Source organism: Xiphias gladius, chromosome 21, assembly GCF_016859285.1.
Source record: "Xiphias gladius isolate SHS-SW01 ecotype Sanya breed wild chromosome 21, ASM1685928v1, whole genome shotgun sequence".
Taxonomy (NCBI): Eukaryota; Metazoa; Chordata; class Actinopteri; order Istiophoriformes; family Xiphiidae; genus Xiphias; species Xiphias gladius.
The window spans coordinates 9,565,558-9,592,539 of NC_053420.1; the positions used below are offsets into that span (position 1 = coordinate 9,565,558).

General features: G+C 38.7%; 1 protein-coding gene across 1 annotated transcript in view; it reads right to left on the reverse strand.

Moving 5' to 3' along the window:
- Positions 1–3,340: 3,340 nt before the first annotated feature.
- Positions 3,341–26,982, reverse strand: part of tafa3a (TAFA chemokine like family member 3a) — a 102,411-nt gene continuing 78,769 nt past the window's right edge. The window contains exons 3-5 of the mRNA XM_040158559.1: positions 14,227–14,376; positions 13,304–13,428; positions 3,341–4,114 (exon numbers count right to left, since the gene is read on the reverse strand). Of these exons, the coding sequence (XP_040014493.1) occupies positions 4,103–4,114; positions 13,304–13,428; positions 14,227–14,376 (287 nt within the window). The 3' untranslated portion in view covers positions 3,341–4,102. The remainder of the gene's footprint in view (positions 4,115–13,303; positions 13,429–14,226; positions 14,377–26,982) is intronic.

The following is a 26,982-nucleotide window of genomic DNA, read 5'->3' on the forward strand; positions in this document are numbered from 1 at the left end:
ACTTCCCTGACCACAGCTAGAAAATAACATTTCACTAATATTTTCTATTTCAGATGGCTGACCAGGGAATTTATTCCAGGGAGGAGGTGTGGGAGGATTTTAATCAACAGCTTCAGAGGCATGAGTCTGTAAAACCGGCAATGAAACCAGCTATAAGCTAATAACCTACACATTATAACCCACCTCAAAGAATTTCATTTGTAGGAGTTACACTTGAGAAGTTTGATGTGCTTCCTCACTGAGAGTTAGATTAGAAGATTGATGCCAGTCTTGTGTCTGCACGGTAAACATGAAGCGACCGCTAGCATCCAGTTAGCTTGGCACAGCACAGAGATTCATGTACCAGACTATTTCTTGGAAGGGAGCAGTTACTTCCCACAAATGCATTTTTGCCCTAGACGTTTGCGTGAAAGTTCATAGACAGCAGAGATTACAACTAGCAAGTTGAAAATATCACAGTAGAAGAAATTGTTGGTGAGTTTTATGGACATGGATGAAAACAAGTCATGATGACGTAAGCACCTCTTTTTTTTATGGGAGATGTAGTTTGCTTCTGTGCTCACAAAGTTGTTTAAAATTGTTAAAATTATGAAGGTTTTTAATTTGTTATGTTGTGTAGGTGTGGTATAGTGGATGGCAATTTGTGCTAGAATATAGAAAGTAAATCCCAGGAACACACTCCAAGACTGATGAAAGGAAATGCTAAATGTGACTTGCAAAGGCTACTGGAACAGAGGCTAGCCTGGACGTAATGTCACAACGTCGGCTCTCCCCCCAGTCACCCCAGATAGTCGGGTGCCGAGCTATTAACGTTATAAACAGTGCTTGTAAAGGTCTAGTTTTGTACCGAACCGAAAATAACATCTGAATGTACTACTGAACTGACAACAATCAGCAGTTGTATGAACAATTATGTGTTCACGGACTGTGTTCACGTACTTATGCACATTTGACGGGCACTGTGACCACCTAGCTTTACAAAAAGTTAATAAACTACACAGTCAGTTACTACAAATCTTTGAACTGTACTGAACAAAACGAGTTAAATCAATTAAGTTTTTTGTAATTGCCACCATTAAGTTGTATCAATTTTCTCATCTAACTCAACGGGAAACCAAATAAGCGTATTTCCCGAATTGTTGAACTATCCCTTTAAACATCCTTATCAGTCTAACCTGAGCTTATAGTGACAGTGAGGATGACTGGAGTGAGGATCTCAGTGGTTATAGGGGGTCTGCCTGAACAACAGGTGACTTTTCTACATCATGCGATCTGTGAACACTGTCGAACTCATCTCGTGTGCATCCTGCCCAACTTATTTTACTGCAGAGAGTGAAAACACCGAAGTCAATAGCAGTACACAGAATTGTCAAACAGCCAGCCCTCAGATCCTCACTGCGGTTTCCAAGCACACAGAATACATTTCCATTCAACTTTTGTGAAGGTCTATTATGGCAGAGCAACAAAACCCAGAGGAGCTATGGTATGAAAAGATCTTTCATTATTAATAGAATATTAGCCCACATAAAGGTGAATGAGTGAAGGATTGTGTTTCAACACTGCAGGGGCTGTAAAGTGCACAGAGGTTAATTCTCTGATCCAAGGGTAGATTTGTATCATTGTTTGTAGATAGAAAGGGCTTTTCCAGGGGACTGGATTCATGCCTTCTCTCTCTGTTCCTTGGAGCACTGCGGTGGATTGCCTGGTCTGATTAATCTTAATGAATTATGCAAATAGCCTTTATCTCAAATGATTTAACAATGTTTCTGTATTGTTTTATTAATGCATTTTTGAATTACTCGGTATAATCACGTAGCCTTTCCTCACCCGTTCGCTGTTTGTAATTCATCGCCCGCTCTTTATTAAATCCATGGTGGTCCCTGGCGAATTGCATGCAGGAATGAGAAATTAGTCATTACTGTAATTTAATGATTTCTAACCAAACAAGCGACAACCTGGATCGCTAACCACAGCAGCACTCCTCACTCCTCCCCTTCAGTGCCGGTCCCCTGGGTCTGATCTTTGGGAGCAAGCCTTCTACATTTTTGCTTAATTAATTATGTTTAGTATAAGGAGCATTCTGCAATGAATGCACTGTTTCAATTACAGGAAGAAATTGACTTACAAAATATGAAATTCCCCATAAAGTGGTGGTTTGTTTGGAGTCTACACGGCCTTATATTTGACCAAAATTTTTCTCTGCCTCAGTGTTTGGATGAATATAAGTTTAGTATCAACTGCTTTTCGGTTAAAACCACATTCAACAAGATTTCTGGATTTTTTTTTTTTTCTGTCATTCTTGCACAGATGGCATGGCCATGGTTGCCTTGGAGTCATAAACATGACAGCTATAGTGAAAATATACATTTCAAAAATCTCAAATCACATTATCACATCGGCGAAGAGGTCCCCATAGTATGTACCGTGGTTTCCTGTCCCAAAGGTGTAAATGCCACATGCAGGTGAAATATAGGGTAAACAAATATATCTCCCACAGTTCTCTGCCTTCTCACAAACGCCTGCCTCTGACCTGCTTGGCTTCCACAGAGAGGGGAATGGAGCCGCATGTTGATATCGCGAATTACACTAACCACAGTATACAGAATATATGTGTCAAAAGGGATGGACGTTTTATTCGCCCTTGAACCCCACAGATTGAGAAGGCTAGCATGGTCACTGTGGCTAAATAATCCTTCTCTGCTGTGCTTTGGTTTCTGTCTTTGTCCATTTTCTCCGACCCCCCGGCTCCACAGCACCTAGCCCAAATCCCTCAGGTCTACTTTCTGTAAGCTTTTAATAACATGCACTAACTGTGCTTTTGGGGTTTCTATCAGGTTGAATCTTATGGGAAATCATTTGGACCAAAAAAAAACAACAACAAAAAAACAAGAAGAAATAAAAATAGTATGGCTTTGTTGGTGATGGGTAGTGTTAATTTAACACAATAAACCACACAATAAAGGTCTGGAAATGAATCAAACCGGATTAGGGTTGTTTTAGAGGGAGAGCTAATTATCAGTCTCTCCCTGGACAAGATTTCAGATGGCTTTTTGTGAAGTCTGTTCATTTTAAGAAACAGTGCAGTTTGATTTTCCTTTTTGTATTTTTGAACATGGCCTACTTTTGGATTTGCTGATTTTTGCATTTCAATTCCGTCTTGAACACAACCTTGATTACTTGTGAGCTTTTCTCCTCCTGCTTCTTTTATTTGTCAGATTATTTGTTTGAACTGCTAATTTTAAGTCCCAACATCTCCTGCCTAACCAGCACTGTGGCCCACGAAAAGCAGTAACAGTGACTGTAAAAAACCCATTTTTTTCCATACATTGATATTCATTGAGTTAGATTTATTGAGATAATACTGACATTTGTAATCAATGGTTGTCACCAGGCTTTGAATACAACAGATACCATCAAAACATTTTGGCAGAACTCAGCTGTGTTGACCCTTGGTGACTTGTTGTCAAACATCATTACATTTTTTCAGGGTTTTATTGTTGTGGTATCGTCTTTTGTCTTTGAAAAGAAGACTCGACGTCCTAACAAACTTATGAAAGCCAAACACTTGATAGTTTCAAATCAACAAAAAAGAAACAGAAGAAATATCTGCTCCATAAGGCTAAAAGGAATGAAAATGCTCATGATCGCACTACATCTTCAACACCGATATGCAACAGGAGTCCTGGGGTTGTTTGTGGCAAGAAAATAACACAAAAGTTTCACATCACATGGTTTCGTTTTAAGGGTGATTTTTTTTCCTTGTGTAACCCACAGTCTTTTAGTCAATAATTATCTTCATGGTAGAGTCTTATAGTCCATGGGATTAAAACTATAATACAAAGAGACATTTGGTGCGCAGTAGAGTTCAGAGACAGCTAGTGTTGATGCTGGATCTAAAGTCAGGAATCTTCTTAGATATGTAGTCTTATATGATGCTCGCTGGTCCTTTTCTTCCATTTGTTCAGTGGAATGTCTGTGATTATTGTCCCTGTTGGTCCCTGGTTTCCACCAATCCTCAAATCACATTATATCCAAATGTCCTACGGTGTTTGTCAAAGAAATAACGTCTGGTTCCAAACAAGGTTATCCTGGAGACAGACGACTATCGTGTCACCTAGAAAGAAGGGGAAAGAAAAATTTAGGTTCAGGTAAAGATCATGGTTTGGGTTACAGTAAGTATTTCCTTAACGTAGGAGGACCTTCATCATCATGGTTACGATAATAAACACATGGTTAAGATTGTGAAATGCTCATGGATGAAAAACAATGTGGAATATCGGTTTCACACGGGTAACAAACAGTCTCCTGTGTGAAAGTCCTGTGTTTTGTCGACCCGTCGTAATGAGCTGCTTACAGATATATGGGCTTGTTAGAATGCTAACGCGCTAAATTATGATGGTGAACATTTTAAACAGTACCAGCTAAACATCAGCAAGTTAGCATGGTCTTTATACGTATGAAAGCATGATGACGTTAGCATTTACCTCAAATCATTGTCGTGCCTAAATACAACCTCACAGAGGCATTAGCATGGGTATAGACTCTTATGTATGTTATGTTTTTGTCTACTGACTGTCTGATTAATTGACCAATTATTTCAGCTCTACTTCAAATTGTGGCTATTTCATGAATTGTTTTGGTGCTGCAAATCTAGTAATAGCCTATCTGACATAAGTGTGACAGGTTCAAGATGTGTATATTTCCCGCTGACATGTTTATAATTCAAACATCTGTGGTGTTTGAAGACAGTGGGAAGACAATGAGCAGCTAGAAGTCAGACATAAAGCAATGTACATCATGCTCAATGATTTACATGCAAACAGTGGGAATATTATTATTCATGATGGCATACTGCTGGCATAAGTTTTCTCAGATATTTTCATTAATATTAATCTAAAGGATTGAAAGATGCAGTTTGTACTACTCTCACTTTAAGTATAACTCTAAAAGTACGCTGGCAGATGAAGGTTGTTCCTTGCTGGTTTGCCCTTTAAAAGTAGAACACACGTTACTTTTTTACTTGCCCTCTGATGTAGGAAGCACTATAAAAACACACACACACACACACACACACACACACACACACACACACACACACACACACACACACACACACACACACTGTCATTCAATTAGCAGTTGGCAGGGTCTCACCAGTAACTGGTTTTAATGTTGTTGCTGATTGATGTATTTATACATACATATATATATATATATATATATATATATATATATATATATATATATATGGGTGTATATATATATATACCCATATATGTATATATACACTCATATATGAATATATACACACACACATATATGATATCTAGTGGAAGTGTGATTTTTCTGTTTGTTGGAGCTGCAGCTGAAGACACAGTGCACGCTGCTTGGGGAGTCACAATTTAATTTACACTTCCATTTATTGATAGTCCTCAGTAATCATGGGTATGAGAGAGCATGTAAAAATGTTTTGGTTTCGCTACTGATGCAGCAGCAGGCTGTGGACAGACGCACATTCATAAATTAATTTAAGCCATGTTGTTTGGTCACAACATTACCAGAAGTAAATGTTTTTAGTGATGGCCTCCAGCATATATGTAGTGGCAGCAACATTTTGGATCAACTGCAGTGGCACAAAAATCAACCCATAAATGCAATTACAAGCACAGTTGTAGATTACTGTTGTATTGACAATTATGTATAGAATTTGTATGTTACACATGTGCCCAGCTCAGTTTTCTTTCTCATTATAAAAAAATAAATAAAAACATAATAACAACACATAATAAGTGACACATTTTCAGTGCAGGGGCAGCTTGGAAGAGGAATTTCACCTCATAAGAGACATATGGAAGGGATACAAAACAAAACACAAAAAAGAATGGCAACAGAAACTAAAAGGGAAGCACAGTGAAACCTTATCAAAGCAATTAGCATGCCCTGGTGTTGTGGGTGTCACTGTGAGGGTTATCAGTGATAAACACACAAAGGGGAATCAGGAGAACAGAAGGCAGCTCCTGAGGGTTCGATTCTTAAATTGCTTCAGGATGAAAGACCACACTTGACTGGTCAGCTGTTGGTTCAAAGTCCCTTTCACAAACAAACTAAGACCCTGCCTTTGATGGATAGCTACTGAAGCACAGGTGAGTGTGCATGTGCACATGCATGAATCCCATACTCATTAATAAAGCTATAAAAATATTAAACACCTCTGAATATTCACAGTTTTTATTGCATGGATCTTGCCTCTTTTAGACATTCCTTGAAGTACAGTAGATACTACTGCAGTTTTCAATGTTGCATTAAAATCACCACTGAATGGTCAATGTCAGTCCCCAGCAATTTCTTAATGGGCTTCAAAAAACAAACATGATATCCATCAACTAAATGCCACATCTCCTCTTTCAGGCTTTTAACTCTTAAAATCATTTTTATTCACACACTGCTTTGGACTGACAATATGTGGCCTAGAAATATAACCTGACACAACAGCCTGGTTCAGTTTCACTTTGTTTTAAACCATTCGTGATGATTTGTGATTTTGTACAACTCACTATCACCTTTTTATTCTGTACATGGGAATCTTGTAAATGTTGTTATGGCAACTTTAAACAACAGGTTAGTCAGTTTTCACAAAAAAAAGTAAGCGAACCTGCTCTTACTTGGTTCCTTTAAATGAATTCAGATCCTTCATATCTACTATTTTATTATTACTTTTAATATTGTGTTGAGAGTTAGGGTTAGGCATGTGTAAGTATGTATGACCTTGTCACACTTTCTAGTTTAGTACATGACAGTACTTGAGTGACAGTTGTCCAGACTGGGGTAGGTGGTTGTGGTTATCTCTCTATGGTTGCGGTCCTGGTTGAAATGATTGGCACCCCTGAATTTTAAGTACAGAATTTAGAATATCTTCACAAATAAATCCAAATTAATCAATTTTGTATAATCAAAATATTTTTTAAAAATTCCCAAGGTTACTGAAGAACAACCAACAACAAAAAAAGTACTTTCATATAGTGAAATAAAAAATACAGACATACAGGACCATACAGTATGTTTTAATAAACAGACACATTTGCATTGGAGGCAGCACTTAAATTTTTTGATAATTCTATTATTAATGAAAGAACAGAGCAAATTTAAACAGTCCATCATGGTCCTGTATTGGCCACTCTCTTTTTTCTTCTTTTAATGTTACGATACGTAACATACAGTCCGGATTGAAATTATTGGCACCCCTGAATTTTAAGTATAGAATTTAGAATATCTTCAGAAATAAATCCGAATTAACCAATTTTGTATAATCAAAATATTTTTATTAAAATGTCACAGGTTACTGAATAAAACAAAATTAAATAACAAAACTTGGATAACAGTGAAATAATACAAACACAAAATGTACCCCAGCCTCTAAACGTTTTTTGTAGCCATCCAGAAGCTTTGTGCACCTGTCTGCTGGTAGTGTGTTCAAGGTCTTTTTAAGTTTGCAGGATTCCTTTTTGCAATGGCAGATTTCAGCTCTCTCCAAAGGTTTTCAATTGGATTTAGGTCATGATTCATTGCTGGCCAGTTTAAAACAGTTCATCTTTTCCTTTTCAACCATTCTGTTGTGCTGCTGGATGTGTGCTTTGTGTTGTTGTCAAGCTAAAAGACCCAAGACCTTTGCCTCAAACCTTGTTTTCTGACATTGGGTAAAACATTTCGCCCTAAAATGCCTGGGTAATGTTCTGATTTCATCATTTCTTTGATATATTCAATGCCTCCAGTACCTGAGGCAGCAAAAGCAGCCCCACAGCATGATAGAACCTGCACCATGTTTTACTTTAGGTAGGGCTTTTCCTTTAGGGCTTCATTTCATCGCCTATAAACAAAACTGATGCACTTTACTTTGGTTTCATCTGTCCATAGAACATTATCCCAGAAAGACTGTGGCTTATCTATGAAGGTTTTTGCAAACACTAGTCTTGCCCTTTTGTGCCTTTCTTTCAATAGTGGTGGCCTCTTTGGTCTTCGCCCACGGAGCCCTACTTGGTTTATTGAGTGGCGGGTGGCATGGGCTGAAAGCACCATTCCAGATTGCTCCAGGTCAGCCTGAAGCTCTTTAGATGTCTTGCGTGGTGTTTTTTTCCACAATCCGCATCAACCTTCTCAGACTTCTCTCATTGAGTTTCTTCTTAGCACCATGTCTTCACAGTTTTATAACGTATGTTTCTGATGCTCTCAGACAGCTCTCCTGTCTTTGCCATTGTGAAAAAGAAACTGGAAACAATCAGCCTCTTTTAATGCAGTAAAACCATCATTCATTGGTTAATTCAGGTCATCTGAACACTGAAAATTAAGCACAGATGAGTCTTATTTGTTTTTTATTTTGTTTAAGGAACTCATTTAAATTCATCAAAAGGGTGCGAATAATTGTGTCAAGCGAACATTTTATGTCCGTATTTTTTATTTCACTATATGAAAGTACTTTTTTTGTTGTTCGTTCTTCTTCAGTAACCTTGGACATTTTATTAAAATATATAAAAATATATAAAATCATTTTCAGTTGAGAAAAACATCTCACCTCAAGGTCCATTTCGTGGCAAATGGACATTGAGGTGAGACTTTTGTCAACTGCTATTTCCAAGGTCAAGAATGTGCTTCAGATTTTAACTCAACATGGATGAAAAGTCTTACAGTTGTTTTGAACGTCTAATGTTACATAGAAATTAAGCAAAATCAATCTACTGGTCAAAACCTCCAAATCAGATACTTAATGGACAAAGACATGAGACTGAGATTGTTTCGTCAACAGCTGTTTGAAAGGTCAAAAATAAGAAAGTTTAACAATGCTGTAGTCACTACAAGTGGATATTGTACTGCAGGATTGGATATTTTAGCGGAAAACAAACATGTTTTCAGTGAGCATATCACTGATATCAACGTATTTGTGAATTGAAAAATATGTAAATTAACAACATTCCCTCATTATGTTAATGCAAAATGAAATCCGGTCACAATTACGCTACCTTCAAAACATACAGTACTTGCTGTTGCGAACTAGCTGTATTGAAACCGGATTCCTTAGAGACAGGGTTGCTGTATTGGGTTTGGATCTACGAGGATAATATGAGTATCCATGTGTTCTGTAGTGAGGATCCCAGTGCAAGGGAATTAACCATACCGAACTGGGAAGAAAAAGGGGAGACATAAACACACACAATAGTGCAGTTCAGTGAATGAATATCAAGCTGCTAGTGAGCATGAAGTATAATACGACTAGAATACTATCTTTTATACATACTATATATCGTAGAGTAAATTATGTCTTGAAAACAAATCCGCCTCAGACAGCTATCATCACCAACCTTCAACAAATTCTCCACAAACGCCATCTGCCCTCTGATTGATAGGAAGTGAAAAGCAGGAGCTGCTGGGGTTATAATTCCTGACATTACCAGCAGGACTATAAAACTAGCTGCTCCTGGACATGTAGAGAAAGAGAGGACAACTGGAGTAGTCCAAGAAGGGGCCTTCAGGGTGTTAAGACATCTGATTTATTGACGTGATTTTTATCACGAGGTGAAACGGCACCATCATTTTTTTTTTTTTTTTTTTTAAATCAACAATGCCACCGCTGAACATCAAGGAAGAAATTATTTACATGTATAGCACTGTATGAAACATGTACTGAAGCTGAGGAGTTTGTTTGCACCAATTGATACCATATTAAGTATCAATTTTGAGATGATATAAAGTGAAGTCCATTTTTACTACTAACATTAAAAAATACTGTATATACAACATAACTACAGCATTTTGCAGAGCTGTAGACTTTGGACTTGGACTCACGTCAGACTTAAAGCAGTATTAAGAGATTATTATCTATTCACTTACTTATTTTTTGCGTAATTGGCGGCATATTATGGCGACATAAAATTGTTGTGGCAACCGTGTTAGCCAACAGTTGCTTATTTACACCTCTGTCAGAAATTTTCATTTCCAGCGCACTTTTCAAAACCCAAGGTACCAACTGCTTCATAAAAGGGACCAAATTAAAACCAATGAATCATAAAATCATTAGATTTTATGATTGAACGGATAAAACTAATTCCAGTGATGTACGATAAAATAAAAACATTTTTTTAAAAGAAATAAAAACAGAAATGAAAAGAAAATTCAAATTAAGTTTAGTTTATGACCTTGGTACTTCTAAAACCCCACCTATTAGAGCTAAGGGTGCGTGGCTGTTGGTGGTGCTGGAGTGGGTGTGGATGAGGGGCTCAATTTGGAAAATGTTGTCACCCTGTCCATAATTCCTAATGGCTGGCATGCCACTAGCATACAAATGCTGTCCCTTGCGGGCTCTCTGTGGGAGGCAGCAAGGACACGAGCACAGAGCGACCCCCACTGACTTCCAAATCGAGAAAGAGTCGGGGCTCTGACGGGTTCTACTAGCCACCTGGACCCTTGCTTGTCTCTGCCTGTGTTTCTGCTTTCCTGTGGCTGATGAGAGGGTATGAATTATTAACCCAGCTAAAATAAAAAGCTCTGCTTTGTCCAGGCCTCCTGTAGCCATGAATAATGGAAGAGGCAGCTCAACTACAGGCGTTTGGTTAGTCAAACACTGGGCCGTGATGGATGGCTGAAGGCTCTCTCTGCCCCCCCCCCCACACACACACACCTACCATCCACTTCAGGTCTGCCACACCCTGAAACCTAAAAAACACGTCCAGATAACCTCTATCAATCGCTGGAAGTGCTACAGCTTGAGCCCTCCTGCCCTGTCTCAGCCCGTCCCACTCGACAATTGAGGGATTTTTTTTTGTTGTTTTGTTTGTGTTTTTACTGCCTTTGCTTGCTTTTGTTTTGCTTCTCGCTAGCACTTCTGAAGCCTAATGCAAGCCTGCGCTGACTTTTTCAAAGGCAAGACGCGACTCAAGCCCACTCTCTCCTACCCTTAATGATAAAACCACGAGTATGAGATGGATACGTGTGATCTGGATTTCTGCTCAGTCACCAACAATGTTTTGTGATTCCCCAGAGGATGGGTGTTGCAATTTGTACCAATGAAGACGAGTGGTGTACAGTAACAGTGTTTATAACAGAAGTGATGATTGATTTTCCATTTGCAAAGTTGCCATGTGCTTTGTGCATCCAAATTTCTTTTCTCATCTAAACTACCAAGTGAAAATTGCGAGCTATTTATTTTTATTTGATCTATTTATATCTGTATTTTTTTGTTGTTGTTCTCACCAGAAAGTTAACTTCTGATCTTATAATCTTCAAGAGGATAACTATGACATTTGATTTTTCAACCCTGTAAATCAGATTTTTGTGAAATTATAAGGTAGGTCTATGAAGAAACAAGACAGAGGTCTTGTTGTATATGTTAGTGTCGCACATCATGTATATTCATGAATGATTTTGACACCAAGGAAATATTCTGTTTTGTAGTCAGGTTCTGTTTTAAAACACACTCTTATCAGAGCTTGTGATGAGAACCCTGGCATCATAGAGCAGACATCAATCTACAGTATATTTTTAAGTGCTTATTACTTTTCAAAGAAATACATGAAAATGCTACTTAATTGCCCTAAAAATGACATTGTTTGCCAGTCTACTACTAGAAGTTTGACAAAATAATCTTCATTAATGTCATAATGTCGTGAAGGAAAATATGTTAATACAAGAACATTGACAACTTCAGCTAAATGTACAATAAACTGACACTACATGGAGACATGAATATATTTGTCTCAGGTCATCCACAAAAGTCTTTTTTTTAATTGTCTTGCTTTTATTAGTTTTGAATTCCTGCAGGATTTCTGACAAGTCATCGAATGTAGAATTTCTCTCAAGAGACCACTTGGAAGTGGAAAGAGATCCCCCTTTTCCGATGGCCTTGGTCCAGTTATTTTGTCCACTCCAGAGTTCAACTGATTGCATTTGCATCTAACTAAATGAACTGAACTAAGCAGGAAAACACACCAGATTTTTTGTAAACTGAACCAAACAGGTGAAAGTGAGACGGCGCTCGAAGGGCATCTAAAAACCTATAGTTTGTTTGCTCTGATCCAAATCAGTGGATGAGTTGGTAAACCCCTTGGTTTGGTTTCTTTTCATGCATAGACACACAAAAAGAAAAAGAAAAAATTCAAGCAAACCAAAATGCTTTGCTTAACTCCATGTGAGAACATGGCTCATCGGTTAGATGTGTCTGAGGAGCGAGAAAGTAAAACAAACTCAAGACGTCCACTCCCATACATTACTGTCAAAGCCAAATAAATCTTCAAACAAAACACAGAGGAAGGTCAGATCTGTGTAAATATCAAAGGGACATACTTTGTTGTTAGTCAGTGCCAGACTTTGATTCAGTCTCCGGCTTGCTGCTGGTAACTCTTGATCTTACTCTTCCCCAACCCTACAGGAGCCATTTAGCTCAAACTTGCAGAGTATGCTCTGTAGTCGGGTCAGAACGAGTTCGAATCACGTTCTCAGAACAAATTAACCACTCCAGAATTCATTTTGGTCTGCACACGAGTATGAGTACTGTGTTCAGATCTGCCAAAACGAATCGTACAAAGGGGGAAATCAAACTGTAGTCTCATTCAATCAGACTAAACAACGTAGGTTTGAAAATTTCCTAAAACACCTTAGAAGTATACTGGTACTTGCCCATTGTGTGAAGAATTATTTGTCTTTAACAGGAATGCATGGGAGTGGATGTCTTGATTTTGGTTTGGGAGCAGCTTCAACAAAACATCCTGCTGTATCCTGTTGCCCGTTCCCTCCACAACTGTACACAATAAGCTGATGGGCTCCTAGATTGCAGACTACCTGCCCCTACTTGGCTCCACCAAATTAGCAACTTAAGAAAAATACAATAAATTGACTTTAGTTACACTTTCACCACAAAATGTGAGATGTAACCAAACAGATAGTTGCACCCAGCTCACCTCTCTCTACTGCTGTAAGGCAATTGCTGCAAGAAACACTTCACTGGCTCTCCCCTGTGAGTCACATTTTCCTCTCCAGATGGCTCCTACTCTGCCTACTCTACCCTGCTCTCATCTGAAATTGATTTTAAAAAATCTTCTCAGGTGCTCTCTGTAGCTCTTGTTTCTTTTTTTTTTTTCAAACACTTATCCAGCCCTCTTCCATTATTCTATGGTCCTGTTTTGTTACATTTGGTATCCAAGACCATGAATTCTGCAGCTATTTGTTTGCTCTTAAAAATCTTTGGAATCTATGACTTTTACGAATGAAAATTTAAGAATACCTACTGTCTGCCCACAAATATTTTGTGAATTAAACCCACCTTGGTTGTCTTAACTTTGTTTCCTGTACTGCAGCTCCATCCTTTGAGATCAGGCAGCACCTTACACTCTTCCCCATCCATGCAGGGATGCATCTGGCACCACCACTTCTGTGCAACTATGGATGCTGTGAGGAAAAAAAAAATAAAATTAACAACATGCTATTTGAATTTGAAAGCATGGTTCTGCCAAGCAACAACAAATGCCTTCAGTTTCCAGTTCCTGTACTTCACGGTGATTGAAAAGAGTGTCTTTTGATCTGTGGCTGACAGTAGAGACCTGTCGGACCTGCCCCAGTGCGTTTTCAGGTCTGAATTACAGGGCCTGGGTCAGTGTCAAGCTGGTCAGTGTTGTGAGCAGGTGCGTTCAGTGTGGGGAGGGTGGATGTTTGTATGTAGGAGGGGTAATATAGCGTGCGGCAGTGGTTGCCGCATCAAGGTCTAAGGCTGCTCCGAGGAGACCTACAGGGTAGAAACAGCTTCATTTCTAAAGTAAAAAAAGAACTGTCATAGTTGAGAAAGCTCCTGTCAGAGCCATTACAGGGAAAGGAGGAGATAGGGATCAATTCACCTGTAGCTGAGGCCACTTTTGACATGATATTAAATGACCTGGCCTTCTGTCTGCTCTGCTGAACACAAGGCTTGATACAGTCTCAAAAACAGACAAAGGATGAATAAACTGGCGAGCGGTTTGATTTTGAAGATTATAAAGCCTTCAGGACACACAACGGCGGGATAATGAAAATCCCAACACTGTACTTTTTTCTTTCTTTCGTACAATAAACCTCTCATACCTGAATAATCACTGAAATAAGCACCAGAGGCACAGTGACAGGTGTGACAGTTTTGCCGCGTACCACATTTCTACCCTAATCAGAAGTCGGTCTCAAATCATTACCAAAACTGTAATGAGAAGCCTGGCATACCGTCTACACAAGATGGAGCCGCTCTTGTTGTTCCCGCCACCTGTCCAGGAAAGCAGGAGCATTTGACGGTCTGGGATCTCTCTTCGATCTTGTTCTTGTTGCAGCATCGGTGTGCAGCAATTACCTCACAGGTTCCTGCTTTCACATGAACTGGAAGCACAAACATACACAATGGTTAGAACGCATGTGACGGCACTCTGCAACAGTCATTCCGCTTTTCTTGCAGTTTTTCACCAAAGCATTTAAGCAACAAATAACAGAACTCTGTGGTTTGTGCATTTCTTTCATGTACACAGATTTAAGGCACTTGGCCTCAAGCCCATTCCTTTCTAATGAAGATGTAAATATTTAAAACTGGTCACAAACATGTAGCTTCATTTTTAAAAAGGATAAGTAATGTCCCAAGACAGCAGCGACCTGCGGTTTTAGCAAACACTACTCAAACAGGAGTAAAGAGTGCATGTGTTGGGGGACTATTTTCTGCCAAAGATACACACTAGTGAATATTTACAGCACCAGAACAGTGTATGTGGGATTGATTGACTCAGAATAAACTAAACTGCCCATGGTCGTGAGATTAAGGGAACGTGTCACATGGCTCATTGATGTGTTTTCAATAGTTTTTGGGCAACATTGGTCATTGTCAAGTCATTGTTGGTTTTGGTCTTTTCATGCAATTTATTGAAATTCCACTTAAGTACTTCAGTTCAAAAACAGAATTGTAAAAACGACGGCTTTTAGAGGTGATGGTACGCAGGTTTTTTAACCTTTGGACAGAGCCAGGCTAACTGTTGCCCTTTGTCTCGAGTCGAGTGCAAAACTAAGATAACCGTCTGCTAGCTTCAGCTTCATACAGATAATCGTGACATTGATGCTCTCATCTAATTCTCGTGAAGAAAGAGAGTAAGCATATTTCCCAAAATGTCACATTATTCCTTTAAACAAACTGCAAAGGCTGAACGAGGTGTGGTATCAACCTCACAGTAAATAGATCTACTGTACCGCTCATTATTAATAAGAATCTAAAATTATCTCGTTTGGAGTTTTCAATATACAGGAGTCTTTCTTCCCAACCAGTCATATATTATGCAGATTCAAGGAAGCTGTTCATAAAGTATGGAACATACAGTGCTGAGAAAATGTTCAATACATATGCATCACTGAGGAAGAGAGATTCTTGTTTTGTGTATTGCAAAGCAGGTGGTAAAACTTTAATTCAGTATATAAATCTAGAGCTACACAAAGTCGAACAAGTTTCAGCAGTTTCAGCAGTGAGCCTCCATGTCTCCTTTGGTATAACGAAAGGCCTGCTATTTCTCAGGACAGTCTTGTATAAAACATCCAAACACAATGGCTACTTGAAATCCAGGTCATCCCCCAGGTGGAGGACCCGAGCTATGAACCCCAGTGTAGCTCCATCTGTCCATTTCCAGCAACACAGTTGATCCACTGATCCTGCACCCCAACCAGAGGATGTACAGAGCACTTCTCTATTGGGATACAGCTAATGAAGTTACATAACATTAAAAAAACAAACAAAGCTCTTATAAATGACTTGATTAACATCACTAAACTGCTTATATACAATAAAGAACATTACAATATCAATTACAAGGACACTGGCTTCACAACCTCAACCACAGGCATTAAGTTGGATCAAACATCAATACTGCTCTCCATTTTATACTCTTTACTTTCTGCATAGACTCATCACCATTCTCAGCATGTTTGTGTATTTACACGTAACAATCAGGATTGAATGGGAGGTGGGAAAAAAATTTAAAAGGCATTGAAAAGTTTTGACATTCCTTTCAGATAACCCCTTAATTATGCCTGCAAAGATTTTCAATTTGGAACTTGACCTGAAAATAGATTGCAGCGAGCTTCTATCTTCCCATTAGCTAGCAATCCAGAAATCTCATCTACAACATTAAAAACATTTTGCTTCCAATCAATAAGGTGCTATTTACATTCCTACAAAAGGCAAGACAACAATTGCCGATTGAGTGCTTTTTCACTGAGCAGAAACTTACTGATGCAAAAACAGGTCAGGCACCATGCCCTTGATGTGATTATCTTTAAGACACTAGCACGCCCCCCCAGTCAAAGTTAATTTTAAAAGTTGGAATAACATGGATAGAATATTCAAACTTTGTTTAAGAGATAGATGTGCGAGGACAATAGGTTATCACAAGAGGTGAGACGGACAAAGACAATTATTGGAAATCACCTGATGATAAGGGAAAACAAATAACACGTGTTTGCCGTCAGTGTCTAGAAACTGCTCACTAAGTCTAACAGGCCAGCCCTACAAATCAGGACTGCAGTCGAATCAGATAATATTTTTCTATTACCCCTACAATATAACTGAATTAGCTGTCAAAAAAGAAAGTGTCAAGGGACAGATGTCACACTCATAGCCTTTAGAACCTCCTCAATCTTGTCTGCTAGTGTTGTACAGTGATGTGCATCACTGGGTGTAGTTCTGCTGTTTGTACGCCCTCTCTGCTGCTGTGCGAAAACGAGGAAGAGAGAGCTACAGCACGAGCTGTGGCTGGGTCTGGCCTGGGACTCTCAACTCATTAAGGTGCGGGAAGCTGCAGGTTGGCGCTGCCCATGCGGAGTGAACTGCTGATTAAAACTGGAGCTGCTGGCCAAGGTCACTGACTCTGAGGCTGGACCCAGAACCACCATGCAGTGTGGACAGGATGTGAGTTCAGAGACCAGGGCGCGTTGGTCAGTCTGAGCTGGTAACGATCCTTATGAGAAAACAACCATGAACTGTCTGACTACTTTATACTGGGTATGAGAGACAATGGTAAAGTTAGAATGATGAAAATTTCAATCAAATCAAATTACTTTAAAAAAAAAACTATTTATGGCATTTTTCTTCCCAAAAGCTATCCAATGTACTGTATTTACATTCAGCAATTATCTCTCTGTTTAGTAGTTATATTGGTAGAGGCAGAGACTGCCATCTCCACACGGGATTTAGATTGCCTACCTAAGGGTTCCAGAGAGGAAACTTTATGCTTGTAATCCAGCGCAATTTTATCTCACTAATATCAGCCTCACTGTTAGTTGTTCTCTCTCTTTACCCTGTATCACAGCTACATTAAGTTACTGATAATACAAACGGATGATCTTGCTGCTGCTGGCTCACATTAAAAGCTTTCAACTGGGGGGAACACAGGGGGACTTTTATCATCAGTCATCCACAGGAAACACAAGATGTTTGTCACTTCAATTTGTGATGATCATGATCAGTTACCCAGAATACGTCTTCAAAACAAGACATACAGATATTATTGAAAAAAGGTGGAACTTGGTTTATTTAAATGTAAAATAACGCTGGAAGATGTATTCAAAGGTTAAAAAATTTAACTGTTTTGAAACCGAGATTATATTGTCGGCTGCTGTTTCTAAAATCCACAAAAGAATTTTGAAGACTCAACTTTTCAGCCAACACGGACAGGAGGCATTAAAGCACTCAAAAAAAGGGTTAATTCGAGCATCTAAAATTCCACAACAACTTGGCCTACTCCTAGAATAGATAGAATAGCTACTAAATGGACCTTGTGGTGAGATTTCTCAATTGCTGTTTCCAAGGTCAAGAATTAATTTTGAACCTCAGGTTACAAAATAGCTTCTTCCCCGTCTTTAATACGTAAGATGAACTACTGTTAGTTGCTGCCTTTAGTTATGCAGGCACATAGTTGTATGCTTGTATGTATTCATGTTCGTTTGGCATCGTTTGATGATCCTTTGTTTGGAAAAAAAGGAATGTAATAAATAGTATGACACGTAAGAATAGTAAAAAAAAATGGAAATAAATATGTGTTTTTAGAACTGTTTTTATGAAGAGATTAAGTCATTAATAATTTGTTATTTAGAGCACTCACTGGGCTTAAAAACAACCACATGCATTTATATTATGATGACTTGTTTCTTCAAACGTCCTTTCTGTCAAACATACATGAGTGCATACATATCAGCACCGCAGCTCTGGGCAGCTAAGAGGTCAATGTGTTGCTCAAGGACACTTTGACAAAGAGGGGGGGGGTTACCACTGAACCTCTGATTTTGTGGTTGTAAAATGGTCTGTCTAACCACCAGGGTCACCTTGTACACAGTACAAACCAGCTCTTCATATGCCGTCAATGGAAGCAAGCGAGTGTAAGGGTCGTGAAGTGTAACACACACATAGGAGATGCACGTAGCTGTGTACACGGCTCCCAACACCTGTGATCAATACATATCTATTAAAGCACTTAGCACTGTCATCAGTTAGAATCACCAGTCACCCACATCAGCAGGAAGGAGAGATGAGAGACAAAGAAACGTGAAAGGACAGAGGCCACTAATGAGAACTGGCATAAGGCCCAATCCTTCAGCCAATCAATACGTCTCTGAGGCAAAGCACTCTGCTCCACAATCATATTCATCAATCCCTGACTGATAAATGCCAATATGCAACAGAACCTGCACAGAGCTGGAAAAGGAAAAGAAGGGGGAAACTGTTTTGTTCTACCCTTAAAACATCTGCTTTATGTCCAGACATGAGACACTCATATCAGTTTCATTTTATTATTTCGGCAAATTCAAAACATTTGATATGGAAAATTTGCATTAAATGACTGGGATTGGGACTGGGTAATAAAACATGAAACCTGTAACTATACAGTATATTGTGACATTTATGTTGATAATAATTAGAGACTATATAATCTGATTTCATTTTTACTTGGTGCACAAATGTTATATTCCCTATTTGTGTTAAGGCCATCCATGAGCATTAGCATCAGCTATATTTTTTTGGCGAAGAGGAAACCCTTTTGGTAGCATAGACATAACCTAATACATTCCCTTACGTGTTTTATGACAAATAACAAAAGTTGCTGTAGCTCATTTCTGGAGTAAAATTCCCTCATCTTCTGAAGCCATCACAGTTGTAAAGTTGTGCGAGACAAAAACCAGTCGACTGAGCGTCACTGACCAAATGACCAGAATTTAGCTGGCAGAAATAACTTGAATGAGTTTGTCCAAAAATTCATACTGTCATACCATGACACTGTGTTCATATTAGCTAGTTCGCACCACATGGTTAATGCTCAGTGACAATGCTGTGTTCACATCAAAGCCACCACCATTGGTAGTTACATCTAAATAAGACTCAATATTATCACTAATACAATTAGATACAGTAGATAGGGTTCCTTCTTGTAACAGCTGAAGTTAAACACCATAAAGGATTCAAGGGGTTCCAAAGTTATTATAATTACAAACTCTATAACTGGCTGCTTTTAAAAAAGGGACATTTATACTGTCATTAATTGGAGAAATCTATAAACCAAACTTGACAACAATAGCACATGAACACATAAATGTAATCCAAGAAAGGGAAAAAAAAAAGCTACACTGATTTTGTTTAGAAATAGTTTGATCTCTGTGCCACATTGCTGTAAGCAGTTATGTAAGAATCACATACATGACTCTTGTATATGAAGTCTAACAGTTGTATTAAAACTAAAATATTTACCTAAACTGAACCACTGTTTAATTTAAACTGGCAAAAAGTTATGTTTCTGACAAGCAGTCAGTTATCCCATCTATAAAACGACTGTGTATCAAACACCATGAACCACACAGCACTGTGCATTAGTGGAAAGCGAATGGTGTGGAACATCTAAAAGCAGAAAATATAAACCTGTCATTACTTTTATGAGGGTGAAGGGCATTAATAAATAAGAGTGTGCAATATGTGAGTCCCCTGACACAAAAAAGGAAGAGCTGACAGATGCACTCTCCTTTCCATTTGCTTATTTTACCTGTCACGTTGCCAACTGCACTCTCTTTGATTTCATATCGTGTTTGTCATGCAGGAGTTTTCTAATGTGATGACAAAAGGCAGGAAAAGGAGAAACAATTTTCCCTTGAGTTTATTTATAAAAAGTCTTCATTAGTAAATTTGCATTCTTGCTTTGGGTGGGCACTTTGTTTTTCACCAACATGTTTTTATGCTCTAAAACTGTTACATAAAGATAGCAGGAAAATCAAGACATGAAAGACCTCTGTGAGATGAACAGGAATAAGGAAATTATCTGTTTAATTCAACAGCAGCATAAAATAAAAAGAGAGATTTGAATCGGTTACATTAATAGCGCTGATTATGTGCGTGGGTGAATTTTGTTTGAAAGTGAGACATTTGCGACTAAAAAAGTACCACTGACTATAGATCCAAGGTCAGTCGTACACTGGATCTTTTTTTAAATGAACATACAGTGTTTTGAAGATGCAAAATTCGCTCAGATACATTCCTGGTTGATATAATTGACACAGCTGAATTTTAAGTACAGAATATAGAATATCTTCAGACATAAATGCAAATGACCCAATTCTGTATCGTCAAAATATTTTAATGTCCAAGGTTACTGAACAAGAGAAACTTAAAAAAAAAAACAAATCTTGCATAACAGTGAAATAATACAAGTACAACATGTAACCCAGACACAGTTGTTGGCACCCTTCTTTAATATTTGGTTGGAGCAACTTTGGAAACAATGTCAGCCTCTAACCGTTTTTCAAGCCATCTAGAAGCTTCTTGCACCTGTCTGTTGGTCGTCTCTTTCACTGCTATGCGTTCAAGCTCTTTTAGGTTTGCAGGAGTCTTCTTTGCAATGGCAGATTTCAGCTCTCTCCAAAGGTATTTCAATTTTTTCAGTTGGCCAGGACTCATTGCCGGCCGGTTTGAAACAGTCCATCTTTTCCCTTTCAACCATTCCTTTGTGGGATGGATGTATCCTTTGGGTCGTTGTCCCTTGAAAGACCCAAGACCTTCACTGCACACCTAGTTTTCTGACGCTGGATAACACATTTCGCTCTAAAATGCCTTGGTAATCTGATATCATTATTCCTTTGATTCATTCAGTGCCTCCAGTACCAGATGCAGCAAAGCAGCCCCTCAGCATGATAGAACCTGCGACATGTTTTACTGTAGGTAGGGTCTTCTTTTCCTCATGGACTTCATCTCATCACCTGTAAACAAAACTGATGCACTGCATTCCCAAAGAGCTCTACTTTGGTTTCATCTGTCCACAGAACGTTATCCCAAAAACACTGTTGCTTATCTATGAAAGCATAGTTTTGCCTTTTTTTGGCCTTTCTTTCTGGAGTGGTGTCCTCCTTGGCCTTAGCCCATGGAGCCCTACTTGGTTTAGTGAGCGGCCACTCCAGATTGCTCCAGGTCAGCCTGAAGCTCTTTAGATGTCTTGTGTGGTGTTTTTGCCACAATCCGGATCAACCTTCGCAGACTTCTCTCTTTGAGTTTCTTCTTAGCGACACGTCCAGGAAGCGCCTTCGTGGTTTTATGACTGTCAAACTTCTTGATGACATCACAAACTGTTGAAACAGAAATTTCAAGATCTTGCCAACTGCTTTGTAGCCTTTGGAATTGTTATGTTTTTTGATAACAGCCTTTCTGATGCTCTCAGACAGCTCTCCTGTCTTTGCCATTGTGAAAAAGAAGCTGGAAACAATCCGCCTCTTTTAATGCAGTAAAACCATCATTCATTGGTTAATTCAGGTCATGTGAACACTGAAAATTAGGCACAGGTGAGTCTTATTTGTTTCCATTTTGTTTAAGGAACAAATTCAAATTCATCAAAGGGTGCCAATAATTGTGTCAAGCGAAGATTTTACGTCTATTTTTTATTTCAATATATGAAAGTATTTGTTGTTGTTGTTGTTGTTGTTGTTGTTGTTCAATAAGTTTGGAGATTTTATTAAATATTCTGATTATGAAAAATTGGTTAATTTGCATTTATTTCTAAAGATATCCTAAATTCTGCACTTAAAATTCATGGGCACCAATAATTTCAGTCAGAACTGTACGCCACATATAGTTTACATAAAAAGTAGGATGTAATTTGTCCTCTAACTCAAAATAAATCAAATCCCAGCTCAGAAAGCCCAACAGAAAATCCACTGGCGACTAAACCACATGGGACAGCTCTGTAGATTCATTTCTGTACTGAAAGCTGTCGCCAATGACTAGGTAAAGTGCCCTCCTGTTGTCCTTATCACAGTATCACAGAACTAATCATACAGGTTAGAACAAAGCCACAGGTTGCTTTCAGCTTCTACAGCAATCAAACAATTGATCTAACATGCAGGTACTGAAGCATCAAGAACAACACACTGTTCCAGCTGTCATCTGCATGACTGGCTGTATCAGCCTCACCTGGCCAGTCAAGCACAAGATACAGTAATAGAAGCACAACAGGGGATACATGAAAAACAGAAGTGCAGCGTTCATTCTACTGCTGACAGGGAGACTTTACTGACTGCAACAAAGCAGAATTAGAAATACTTCATGTGCTAGTTTGATGCACAGGATGTTTCAGTTGACGTGGTGAAAATGAGAAGCTACTCTATTAAAAAAAAAAAAAAAAAAGAAAAAAAACGGACATCTATAAGTCCTGAAAGAGTCTGTCATTGAGATAAAATTATGTATGGATTTCCTGGAATACAGTAATTTTCTTTGTGCAGCAATTTTGGTAAGCATCTCTCTAAAACTGCTAATTTCTTGAACATTTCTGAAACAAGGTAAAATATACCTAGAGACATATTTTCTCCCGCAACTGGCAGAATTCCTTCTTGTTTTAAAATAAAATGTTTGAAGGCTGAATAGGAGACTAATTGTTTGGTAGGATGACGACCATAGCAAACTGCAAAACATTAAAGTTGACAACTAAACCTTCACAACCTACACTGGAAAATGGCCGAGCAATTATGTGACATATGCAAACCTCTGTCATCTTGCTGTTGCTGGTATGCAGTTAGACCTTAGTGTAAATCCAAATGAAATATATACAGAAGTGATAACGTTAGGTGGCATCAGTAACTGTCAAATAAACAGGTACGACTTGTAAAACCCAATCAACACTTTTCAATAACAGGAGTGTCTCCAACTAGAGTTAATGTGCAGTTTCACTACACAGATGATATTGGAGCCTGAGCGATGTATTGGCCGGTTGATATCAGCATATCACATGTCTATCAGTATCCGCAGACATGTCAGCTAATAATTAACAAGAAATTGCAGGACAGTGTCTTACATTACATGAAAAAACTGAAGAGTAAAAACGATTTGTTTGTTCAGTTTGTGATTTTACCTATTTCTTGGCTGGGACCAGTGACTTCATCGGGTCTCATCATCACCATGAGGGAACCAGCAGAGACAAGATTAAACAAACCGGATCTTTATGCTAAGCTAAGCTGACCGGCTACTTACTGTATCTCCATGTTCAACTTTTAGACATGAGAGTGGCATTTATCTTCCCATCTAACTTTCGGTAAGAAAGAGAATAAGCATGTATTTCCCGAAGTGGTAAAATATTCCTGTAACAATGTGTGTTTGTACTATGTCTTAATGTTAAAACACATTAACGCCGCTCTAGGTGTATCTTGGTCTATACTTGACTCAGTCACAGTCTTTATAAATTATACATTGTTTGAAAGCTCTGACTCTCCTGATTCAAACTGTGCAGAGCATTTTAGTATTCCCATATGACTGTAGCAGCTGTTGACACAGAATTGGTTCAGACTTGTTGCTATGGCTCCAAAGGGTTTTCCAAACAAAGGGTACCACTAAAGCCCTTATATTTTATGCCAAAAATAAAATCTCATGTTTGTGTTTCTGTACCTTTGGTTCAGTATCTCTTATATTCATTCTGACTTTTCAGTTTTAAAATTTAAAGAGTTACCTTTCAAAGGAGACCAGGACAGTGACTGTAATTCAACGGGTTGAAGAAAAGTAACCTTTTTATTTTGGGCACATTATTTTCAGGCTTGTGCACAAAAACTGGGGTGTCTGCTAACAGGTTAATAAAGGAATACTGTGGGGTGCCTGTTGGCCTAGCGGTTAAGACACATATTCCTAATATTCCTCTCTCTTGCTATCTCTCTCCTCCCATATCCTGTGTGTGTCCCTACTGTCACTATCAAATAAAGACAAAATTCAAATAAATAAATCAATATTGGCCAATGTCAATAACCGACTCTCAAATATTGATATCAGTGTCATCCTCAAATATCCAATATCAGTCAGGCTCTAGATGATATCATAACAAAATACTGGGTGTCGTTATGTCACTAACCACCATTAGGTATTTGAGCTCACCCACCTAAAAATCATTACATATAATTACAGTACAATAAAACACCTCTATAATATGAAAATTCAGATACATAAACATAAAATACATACTTTTTCAAATCTTCGGTGCATTATCATGTAGCTAGAAGAGACAGATCTAAAATGTGCGCAATAAATATCTCAGGATAGTTTGAGAATACAATTAAAGGGATAAATAGAAACCATCTTGCGGTGGAATCACACCAGCCGTGATGTCAAATCAGTTTGTACAGTGCAATGGAACTCACAACATGAGAGAAGGGAGTTTGGCGAAATAGATGAACTATCTCAGATGTATTCAATATGCCCAACCGTGTGATCCCATCACAAGATGGTATGTAGTTTTACCTAAATTCTTAGAGTGAACGGGAATGACTGAAACTGAGATACAGTTATCCGCAGCTTAAAACAAATGTGGGCCAGGAGTGTAAAATGGCAATGGCCCCTTCCCTGCTTCCACCCCTTCAACTTTCGGTGCCCTTGCTCGGACCACCCCCGTCTTCGAACTCTGCCTTCATATTGATCCCAACTACACACCTGAAGACACCCACAAAAATGACTCAAAATCACCTCTGTTGTAGCTCATACTACAGGAGGTGCTTCCAGGACGACATTTTGACATGAAGACACACACACACACACACACACACACACACACACACACACACACACACACACACACACACACACTTATATTTACCAGCCATGACAGCTGGTAAATATAAGATTTTCCTTCAAGGTCCTTAGTGCATAAAAAGGTTTGATTTCATCAAAGAACTGCCATATAATAAGTGGTAAAGTAGTATAAATTATTGAGAATCAATGACCTGTTACATAACCTCAGACATGGAAATGTTCAGATTTCGATCTTAGCTACCCTACGCTGATGTTGATTCACTGACATCATAGACCCAAACACAATGATAAGGGCAAAATATGAAGCATAATATGATTTCTCTATTAATGGCTGAAAGACAGAGAGGAATCAATACATAGCGAATAACAGATTAGGTTAAATAATGATCAGCTGTGCACTCCGGCACGTCCTCATGCCTGTTCAGGGAGCCGAGATTGTATGGAAGAAAAAACATTATTACAGAAGTACATTACAGCTTAAACGTTTTAGTTATTAAACCAGTTACAAAGCAATTTACAGCAAGTCACTTATAAAACAGAACTCAAACAAGCACTCTTGACATACACACCAATCAAGGGAGGCCGAATCGAGTGCCTAAAAATGTTCAGTCAAATTAACGTCAAATCAAATACTATTTCTTGACCGCCTTGTTGACATGAACAGACGTATCGGCCTGACAGGAAACAAACTTCTTTTACCCAGTGAAGCGTGAAGCAACAAGTCCGGCTTCAGCAGGCTTTCACCACACAGGGACAGAGAGCAAAACATACACCGTGTATTTTCTGTTTCAATCCGGCTTCATGCAGCGTGCTGCCAGCCAGCCTTTTTCAGCCAGCAATTGCAGAGGCAGATCAAAACACTGAAAACAGAGTCACGTCTTGGCCACAGGCCCAGACCGCAGAAACAGCAGCTTCCATAAAAAACAGAGGTTTTAGGCCTTTCAATGGAGACACCCTATGAATTAGTAATGATTCAAATCATACTGTTTGCTCCAGATACCGATAACCCATCATGATGACTCACAAGCCTCTACATGCTGAACACAACTAACTGCAGCATATTTTAAGTAGGTAAAACTGAGCAGCCAAAACACTCATCAAAGGATATGTGAGTGGGTATTAAATATAGATTCAGGTAAAACAATTAAAATTGCCACATTAAAAAAATCTTTCAAAGCAGCAGCAAACACACCAGAGAAAAAACTGAGGTATTGGTTTATGAAACATTCATTACTTTTGCCTGGTGAGAAACATGAAGAGAACTCTCACAAGACCAGTGTTTAATTGGATTACCGTATTCAGAAAAGATTGACTCATTTCTATCCAGCTGTAAAACTGCTGAGCTGACAATCGGGCCCAGCAAGACCCAAGAAATAAGCCCACATCTGAGAGAGACTGAAGCAGGAGTTTAGTTGTTTTTTTTTAAAATCTAGTCTTTATTACCATGGATGTTTTTGCTCATATTTTTGTCTTTGATGAATACTGGGTCATTTTTGATGATTATATTTTACTCACCTCCTCAGTTGTAGAGATTAAGGGCAAGCAGGGAAAAAAAAGGGACTAACTGGGGCAAGGAGCATATGAATTCTATGAGTCTCCAAAAAAATTGAGGCGCCGCAAATAAATATTAATATACAACACTGAGGGAAATTAAAATGTGTAATGTGACAGGAGTCGCTGGTAGTGACGAGCACTCAGAGCGTTATCACCCAACTTTGCAGCTGCTCACAGCTCTACAGAGCGTTATAGCATCTTTCAGGTCACTGTGTTGATTCTACAGCCTGCAAATTTACAATTTAGATTCATCTTTGCGGCTTTAATCAGTGTTGTTTGCAGATGCAGCAGGCAGCTGATAAACCGACTGTATGTTCAGCACCAAACAGCAGGCAGACTCAGTTAGCAACTAGCTGGTTAACATAGTGGAT